We start from the raw sequence: 8,585 nt of genomic DNA on the forward strand, positions 1-8,585 counted from the left end.
ATCTCACTCACTCCCATGGATTTCTCAGCTCACCCCTTCCTTCTCTGCCAGCCAGGCCGTGACAGGAAACCTTGCCCTGTGGCGGGGGCAGGCGAGTCACCCAGGCTAGAACATGATCTCATTCCTTGCCGGCTCCAAACACATATAAAATGTTGAACCGAGGCCCGCAACCGTAGAGCACAGACAGTTGACACTGGTCATTGACTGGAGATTTGAGCTACCACATATACTTGACAAATGATGATGGATATTCTACAAGTACAAGAGCTGGTAGGTCTTTACGTCTTTATCAAAATCCAGAGGCTTTCATTGTGGATTCCACAGAATAACCACAGTTACAAAGAATAGAGGGTTGAAATGAGGATTTCAGGTGTTGAACTATGCTCACAGCTTTCATGATGCTTAGCTGACACCTCAACAAACCTTTGAGATGAATATGAATTTCCACAGCCACAGCTTGAGAATGCTTATCACACTAAGACTGAAATTCTTCTTTACACCCACTGCTGCTTGTCTTACACTTACTCCTTTTTAAATTGTATTTATTTAACTAGGCAAGTCAGTTAAGAACAAATTCTTATTTACAATGATGGCCTAGGAACAGTGGGTTAACTGCCTTGTTCAGAATTACTCATTTTTACCTTGTAGGCTCAGGGATTCGATCTAGCAACCTTTCGGTTACTGGCCCAACGCTCTAACCACTAGGCTACCTGCTGCCCTTCTATCACAGACGCCAATGTGCATGGGGGGCACAGGACAAACAGAATTGTCTCAGTTGCTCACATATTCCTAATAGTCTTGTTTTTCTTATTCAAGGTTTCCGGCAAGAAATGTGAGGGCAAAGAATCCAGAGATGTGCACTCTTCAGAGGGAGAATACGAGACATCCATCAACCAGGAGAAACAAGAGGACCTGAGATCTCACAAGGACAGCCTGGCTGACACCGATGCCCCCATGAATTTAAATGTAAGTCAAATACTCTCTTAGCGTCGTTAGTACAATGCCAGCGAACCTGTTAAGTGTTTCAGACCTAATGATTATGTGTTGAATAGACAGACATAAGGTTTTGCAGTTGGAATCTTGGTTGGGCAACTGTCTGAATTTGTTGTAGTAGCTATGACACTAACTTCAAATAAATCTGAAATCAAAAAGTGTAATCACAGATTACAATCATGGCTCCAAGCGTTTAATCCTCAATTGGGAAGCCGTTTTATAGAAGTGCAAGATGTATAATATCTCTCTATTTGAAATGTTTGGTTGGCAGGTAGACAAATCTGGCCATCTGCGGTTAGAGACAATTGATGACCTCCAGATTATGCTGCAACTGAGGAAGTCGAGAAAGAGAGCGAGAAGAGTACAAGTTCGCAAGCCACCACACGCACCCGAGACTGTGGTAAGACAGGCCTACTTGCTGAGTAGGGAGATAAGGTATCTAATTTGAGACATAGGAATAGAGGCAATTTACTTGAAGATTTGACCCTTCATAAGACAAATAATTACTAAGTAACTGCTACGTTCAGCTAAATCACCTTCTCTCTTTCCAGCCTTACTATGTGGATGAGGTGGACTTTTTCAAGGCCTGCGAGGAGAACAAACTGCCATTGATCGAGAGGTATCTGGAAAAATCAGGAGACGTCAATGCTTGTGACAATGTGAGTGTTTAGATAATACCAACCAACCTGAAGTTTGCCAACGCACCTCAGCTGTGTCATCACTACGTGTGTTGTAATGCAATGTGTCCTGCTTCCTCTGCCTTTACAGTTCAGACGTACAGGCCTGCACAGAGCTTGCACACAGGGACATGTGGTTGTTGTGAAGAGGCTACTGGAGGCTGGAGCTTTAATTGAGAACAAAGACAAGGTACTTTATATAGAAGAACTCCAAATAACTGCAGGTCCACAGGAGCCAAGCTCTGGGCAATATATTGCACAGTCTTTGATCCTATACTGTAAAATCATTTGGAGTGTTGAGGAGAAAGGAATAGATAAAAACAAGGGATTGCTTGACTATCTTTAGCTGGATACCACTGCTGTCCATTGTGCCTGCCGAGGAGGAAGCATGCTTGTGTTAGAAGTGCTGCTCAACCACGATGGCAGCTTCTCTGCCAGGGATAAGGTAAGCCTACAGAACACTCAGCTAGCAATCCGGACTTGGATCTGAGAGTATGTTCAATGTGATTTATCCTTAAATGTTTCCGTGTCCCTAAGCTACGCAGCACTCCCCTTCACGTTGCAGTGAGAACCGGACACTATGAATGCGCTGAACATCTCGTCCACTGTGGAGCGGACATCAATGCCAAAGACAGAGTGAGCTATTCTCATTCAGCATTCGGAATTCATTTTTTATTTTACCTTTAACTAGGCAATTCAGTTAAGAATAAATGTTTATTTAAACCTTTGCTTTGATAGACAGTATAAACACCTTAAAATCTGATCAGAAATATGAAACACCAATGGGTCTTTAACCATAAGAGGTTTTATATTCACACAGGAAGGAGATACCCCCATGCACGATGCAGTAAGACTGAACAGATTCAAAATCATCCAACTACTTCTGCTTCATGGAGCCAATCCAAAACTCAAGAATTGCGTAAGTTCTTGACTAACATGGCCAGCAAACTTGTTACCTCAATCTATCATAGTATAGAATGTGGTATTTTGTTTGAATAACACAATGATTTAAAAATGACTTATTTGCGCATAAGGCTTACATGTATCATGTATTCAGAGAATCAAACTAGTGATAGCTGCAAAAATCTCTGAAGCTGGACTCACATCTCCCTCACTAGCTTTAAGCACCAGCTGTCAGAGCAGCTCACAGATCACTGCACCTGTACATAGCCCATCTGTAAACAGCCCATCTATCTACCTACCTCATCCCCATACTGTATTTATTTATCTTGCTCCTTTGCACCCCAGTATCTCTACTTGCACATTCATCTTCTGCACATCTACCACTCCAGTGTTTAATTGCTATATTGTAATTACTTCCCCACCATGGCCTATTTATTGCCTTAACTTACCTCATTCGCACTCACTGTATATAGACTTTTTTATTTTGTTTTGTTCTACTGTATTATTGACTGTATGTTTTGTTTACTCCATGTGTAACTGTGTTGTTGTATGTGTCGAATTACTATGCTTTTTCTTGGCCAGGTCGCAGTTGCAAATGAGAACTTGTTCTCAACTAGCCTACCTGGTTAAATAAAGGTAGGCTAGTCTCAGCTCGGGGTGGCAGGGTAGCCTAGTGGTTAGAGTGTTGGACTAGTAACCAGAAGGTTGTGAGTTCAAACCCCCAAGCTGACAAGATACAAATCTGTTGTTCTGCCCCTGAACAGGCAGTTAACCCACTGTTCCCAGGCTGTCATTGAAAATAAGAATGTGTTCTTAACTGACTTGCCTGGTTAAATAAAGGTTAAATTAAAAATAAAAAAAATAGTAAAGGTGACAGGATTGATACATAACCCCAGTGCCATCTTGTGGTGATACATAAGATTGCACTTGAGTACATCTTTTTTTTTTAATTGAACCTTTATTTAACTAGGCGAGTCGGTTAAAGAACAAACTCTTATTTACAATGACAGCCTATCCCAGCCAACGCTGGGCCAATTGTGCTCCGCCCTACGGGACTCCCAATCACGGCCAGATGTGATGCAGCCTGGATTCAAACCAGGGACTGCAGTGACACCTCTCACACTGAGATGCAGTGCCTTAGACCGCTGCGCCACTCAGGAGCAAAATAAATAAGGCCCTTCACATTTTAGTCATCTAGCAGAAGCCCATACCTAGAGCAATTTAGGAAAACATACAATTGAAATATTTAATATATCTTTGTTTTTCTTCAACACAGGAGGGGAAGTCACCATTGGATAGCACTCTGGAGTGGCAGAGTGGGGCTAAATCCATTCTCAGCAACTTCAAGGATGATGCAAAAACTCCAGTCAAGTAAAGTCCAGTTCAGTTCAATTGCATTTTAAACAGGTCTCAAACTCAGAATAAGAAGATAAAAGCAAATGCTAACCCAGTTCCTTTGTGGAAAGACTAACTTTCACAACTACTCAGTCGATTATGGCGATACCGCTTCCAAGGTTTCATTAAACGGAGGCTGACTTCAAGACTGAAAGTCATTTCTTGCTAACCAGTAGAAGTTTGGGGTGAAAAAATGAAGTAACTTTGCATTTGCTTGTAAGGATGTTTGTTTCTTTATAGGCAGCTTATTGGAGGTCGGAGATGCTCAAGAAGGTTGAAAAGGTTGACAAATAACTATATGGGGAAAGAGAAAGTTTGGAAATTGTAGTTGTGACTTAACTTATGACATCAGCATGACTATAATATGCATTCAGTTAGATACTAAATTGTAGTTTAATTGTTGAAAAAAATATTTTGAATCAATACATTCTTCATTTCTCTTTAATATAAAATGACAGTGAGCTGGTGGCTTCAAACTGATTTTGTGCTAGTCAGTGAGAACACAGGATTTTAAAATTCTTGTGTGATTCTAATGCACTTCCTGAAGTCATTTTAATTGTTCTACTACATGTTTACCATTAGCATTTTGCTTGTCATTTTACATTACGTTATGAAATAAACAGTATTGCCGTTGTCATCCGAATTTGTTTGCTTTGTCTAAAAGGAACAAGCATCATCATTGTTGCTAATACATGACAAACTATACGACCACTGAGCAGTTACTAGAAAACGGTCACATTTCCACAAATAAGGATATTCATAAAAGTACATTTACATAAACACATTCTTTATCCATAAAGAAAAAAGTATTACGATTCAAACAAGTTATTACATTCTACTGCGCCATTTCTATCTTAGCCCTCTTTGACACTGGAACATCCTCTTCCTCCTGTCTCTCAGTCAAAGGTCGCTCATTCTTCATAGAGTGTACTATCCCCAAGGCAGTCTTTCTCGTTTCTGTAATGACAACACTGTATATTCATTGATTTTTCTTGTGCCACAAACACAGCTTTGAGAATGATAAGACAAGTAATAAATGTAGTTCAATGACACTGTTACATGATAATAACACTCACATTCCATGGATAGGCTACTCTCACTTGGCCTTTTAAGTGTACATACCTGCCTGGCATATAACATTTTACACAATGTATTCAACTGCTCGAGCAATGTGTAAATGGCAGTATATGTACCTCCATGTAAGTGGACAGCTCGACAGTTGGTTGAGATCGCAGCTTTGCCATCTTCATCTGACAGGCCAAACAGTAGGCCCCTGGACACCATTCAGGATAATAGCAGTGACACAGTTTGGCCTCATCACAACTGCATATAGTCTATCTGTAATACTGTACCATATTAGAGTCGCATACACCAAGTACTGTACTAGGTAGGTAATGTTTTAAGAGAGGATACAAATTGGCAATGTCATAGGGTCCTCTCAACTCAAGGGGCTGATTGAACAAAACACACATTTACAGTGGCATGGTTAATTTCAGTAAGATGTTAAAACCGGTATGTTCAATGCTCATGGTATGAATGGTATCCAAGTGGGTAATATACCTTTTCTGCCCCACTGGTCACAATTACGTTCTGTTTAAAAAAAAAACATTGCTGTTACACAGACTGTGAGAAAATGGAAGGTTGATTGACAGGTGAAGTGAAGTTGAACCATGTTGGGTCTATTTACCTTGCCTTTGCACGCCTCCATGAGATTTAGAGCATTTGCGATGGTGTGTCTTCTCATGGTGGAGCCTCGGATTGCAGGTGTGTAACGTATCTCAAAAAACACACCCCTTTCAATTGCCTGAAACAAGCACAACTTGCATTACCACCTGTACATTACTTGGAAATGGCCAAGCAATCTCTTCATTCAAATACACAGAGAGCAATGGTCTCACCCCATTGACTGAAGATCTTTTGAAAAAAAAGGGCTGTTTTTCTGTCGCTGCTACACAGATGATGTCAATAGTAAATTCCATGCAGGCTGCCTATTGAAACAAAGAGAAGACCGACAGAAGCAGAATGTCATCCATACATTGCCAGTGTAGTCAACAATAATAGAGTACTTATTGTTGACGGTGGCGAAAAAAAGTACTTACATGAAACAACTTCTCCGTTTTAGGATAGGCAGCCACTAAGTCATAGGCTTTGTACTCTCGTAATGGTTTCTGGGAAAGGATAAATTACATTAGTCCCATTTCACAAATTATGCAATATGAATACTGTCAGCAAAATGCTCAAACTTCTACTGTGTATTGGACTTACAAAGTGTGCTGCCCTTGAGGCCACAACTGTCAGTCGGTTCAACACCTTGATTGGTCTGGATTTACCCTGTACAAAATCAGGGGGACATAATGCCTTCAGAAAAGTATTCATACCCCTTGACTTATTCCAGTGTGTTATAGCCCGAAATCAAAATTGATTAAATATTTTTTTCTATCTCATCCATCTACACACAATAGCAGCCCGTAATGACAAGATGAAAACATGTTTCTATAAATTTTTGCAAACATATTGAAAATGAAATGTCTCATTTGGGGTGGCAGGGTAGCCTAGTGGTTAGAGCGTTGGACTAGTAACCGGAAGGCAGTTAACCCACTGTTCCTAGGCCGTCATTGAAAATAAGAATTTGTTCTTAACTGACTTGGTTAAACTTTCCTGGTTAAATAAAGGTAAAATTTACAAATGTGTAGATGCACATTTGGCAGCGATTATAGCTGTGTGTCTTTCTGGGTAAGTCTCTAAGAGCTTTCTTTGCACACCTGGATAGTACAGTATTTGCACATTATTCTTTTAAATATTCTTCAAGCGCTGTCAAGTTGGTTGTTGATCATTGCTAGACAGCTATTTTCAAGTCTTGCCAATGTGTTTACAGTTATTGTCCTGCTGAAAGGTGAATTTGTCTCCCAGAGTCTGTTGGAAAGCAGACAATTAGGTTATCCTTTAAGATTTTGCATGTGCTTAGCTATATTCCTTTTATTTTTAATCGCAAAACACTCCCTAGTCCTTGCCGATGACAAGCATACCCATACCATGATGCGGCCACCATCATGCTTGAAAATATGAAGTGGTACTCAGTGATGTGTTGTTTGCACCAAACATAACGCGTTATATTCAGGACATAAAGTACAATTCTTGCAGTTATACTTTAGTGCCTTATTGCAAATAGGATGCATGTTTTGTAACATTTGTATTCCTTCTTTTCACTCTGTCATTTAGGTTAGTATTGTGGAGTCACTACAATGTTGATCCATCCTCAGTTTTCACCGATCACAGCCATTAAACTCAAATGGTGTTAAAGTCACCATTGGCCTCATGGTGAAATCTCTGAGAGGTTGCTTCCTCTCCGGCAACTGAGTTAGGAAGGATGCCTGTATCTTGTAGTGACTGGGTGATTGATACACCAGCCAAAATGTAATAGTAACTTCACCGTGCTCAACAGGATATTCAATGTCAGTTATTCTTTTTTTTAACTCATCCACCAATAGGTGCCCTTCTTTGCAAGGCATTAAAAAAGCCTCCCTGGTCTTAGTGGTTGAATCTGTTTGAAATTTCCTGCTCAACTGAGGAACTTAACAGATACATGTGTGGGGTACAGAGATGAGGTAGTCATTCAAAAATCATGTTAAACAATATTATTGCAACTTGTGAATTGTTAAGCAAATGTTTACTCCTGAACTTATTTAGGCTTGCCATAAAAGGGTTGAATACTCAAGACATTTCCACTTTTCATGTTCTTTTTGTACAAATTGTGAAAAACAAATTCACCCTGACATTATGGGGAATTGTGTGTAGGCCAGTGACATCTTTTTAATCCGTTTCAAATTCAAGCAGCAAAACAACAAAATGTGTAAAAAGTCAACGGGTGTGAATACTTTCTGAACGCACTGTAATTATCCCAAGGCATGGATAAATGGGATAGCTAGCTTCAATATTACATAATGTAGCAACATTACTACACCACATTACCTGCACTATGGGAAATGTTTCAAACAGCTCGGAGACACACTTCGGTTTGCCAATTTCCTGTAAACATACGCAAACAAAAAGGGTTAAATTTCAATCAATGGGATGTGTACAAGGAAAGCCCTCAACTTCATGATTAGCCATAACAGGGTACAATCAGTAGCCTACCTGCTTATTTTGTTCCAAATCAACCACATAATTGATGGCAACTGTGGAGTATCCAACTGAGACATGAAAATATCAATGGATTAGTACAAATCAATCAAGACATAGTTCAGCTAACTCCTGTCCATCGCAACAACTGTTGTCAGTAATTCCATTGACCCGCACTTGAAGTTAGCAACGAAAGACGATTTAAATATCTTTGAAGTTTGTGCTAGCTAAACAGTTTTGCAAATGTAACAAGATAAAATATAGTTACGATGAGCTGCTGTTTCAATAACACTCTGAAGTCGTTTCTTGTCGGTTGTGTAGCTAATATTCAAGTCCATGAACACAGCCATGTTTCCACGTGAGTTGACCCGAAATGCCTTATGGGACAAGAAGTTGTTTTTCTTTCGCATCTGGTTGTTGGATACAACAAGGCAAGCTCTCTGATTGGTTCAGTTATGTATCAGATTATAGTTTAAATGAACTTGAACAAATTGACTT

General features: G+C 39.9%; 2 protein-coding genes across 4 annotated transcripts; one reads left to right on the plus strand and one right to left on the minus strand.

Annotated features, from left to right (window-relative positions):
* Positions 1 to 125: 125 nt before the first annotated feature.
* LOC112224265 (ankyrin repeat domain-containing protein 1) lies at positions 126 to 4,603 on the plus strand. Of its 2 annotated transcripts, XM_024387720.2 has the most exons (10): positions 126 to 270; positions 817 to 966; positions 1,265 to 1,393; positions 1,545 to 1,652; positions 1,762 to 1,860; positions 2,017 to 2,115; positions 2,208 to 2,306; positions 2,491 to 2,589; positions 3,850 to 3,944; positions 4,209 to 4,603. In XM_024387720.2, exons 1-10 carry the CDS (start codon positions 238 to 240, stop codon positions 4,294 to 4,296), a joined length of 999 nt encoding a protein of 332 aa, XP_024243488.1. In that variant the 5' UTR covers positions 126 to 237; the 3' UTR covers positions 4,297 to 4,603. The 2 variants fall into 2 exon arrangements, with proteins under 2 accessions (XP_024243488.1, XP_024243489.1); XM_024387721.2 differs by having other exon boundaries at positions 3,850 to 4,603.
* On the minus strand, positions 4,051 to 8,538 carry LOC112224266 (ribonuclease P protein subunit p30). 2 transcript variants are annotated; one of them, XM_024387723.2, is made up of 12 exons: positions 8,356 to 8,538; positions 8,103 to 8,158; positions 7,938 to 7,994; positions 6,234 to 6,299; positions 6,068 to 6,136; positions 5,867 to 5,956; positions 5,656 to 5,772; positions 5,529 to 5,558; positions 5,382 to 5,419; positions 5,162 to 5,241; positions 4,801 to 4,925; positions 4,051 to 4,262 (listed from the first exon to the last, which is right to left on the minus strand). In XM_024387723.2, the coding sequence occupies exons 1-11, from the start codon at positions 8,495 to 8,497 to the stop codon at positions 4,804 to 4,806; spliced, it is 867 nt and encodes a 288-aa protein (XP_024243491.1). In that variant the 5' UTR covers positions 8,498 to 8,538; the 3' UTR covers positions 4,051 to 4,262; positions 4,801 to 4,803. The 2 variants fall into 2 exon arrangements, with proteins under 2 accessions (XP_024243491.1, XP_024243490.1); XM_024387722.2 differs by lacking the exon at positions 4,051 to 4,262 and having other exon boundaries at positions 4,375 to 4,925; positions 8,356 to 8,535.
* Positions 8,539 to 8,585: the final 47 nt, after the last annotated feature.

Source organism: Oncorhynchus tshawytscha, linkage group LG25, assembly GCF_018296145.1.
Source record: "Oncorhynchus tshawytscha isolate Ot180627B linkage group LG25, Otsh_v2.0, whole genome shotgun sequence".
NCBI classification, from domain to species: Eukaryota; Metazoa; Chordata; class Actinopteri; order Salmoniformes; family Salmonidae; genus Oncorhynchus; species Oncorhynchus tshawytscha.

What these genes read in the sequence shown, in the direction of transcription:
- LOC112224265 (XM_024387720.2), top strand. Translation starts at nt 238, where the DNA reads ATGATGATGGATATTCTACAAGTACAAGAGCTG. An exon ending in ATGCCCCCATGAATTTAAAT is followed by an intron (nt 967 to 1,264) that starts GTAAGTCAAATA and finishes TTTGGTTGGCAG; the next exon opens with GTAGACAAATCTGGCCATCT. An exon ending in GCTTCTCTGCCAGGGATAAG is followed by an intron (nt 2,116 to 2,207) that starts GTAAGCCTACAG and finishes CGTGTCCCTAAG; the next exon opens with CTACGCAGCACTCCCCTTCA.
- LOC112224266 (XM_024387723.2), bottom strand. Translation starts at nt 8,497, where the DNA reads ATGCGAAAGAAAAACAACTTCTTGTCCCATAAGGCATTTCGGGTCAAC. An exon ending in AAACGGAGAAGTTGTTTCAT is followed by an intron (nt 5,957 to 6,067) that starts GTAAGTACTTTT and finishes TTGTTTCAATAG; the next exon opens with GCAGCCTGCATGGAATTTAC. An exon ending in AAAGATCTTCAGTCAATGGG is followed by an intron (nt 5,773 to 5,866) that starts GTGAGACCATTG and finishes TGCTTGTTTCAG; the next exon opens with GCAATTGAAAGGGGTGTGTT.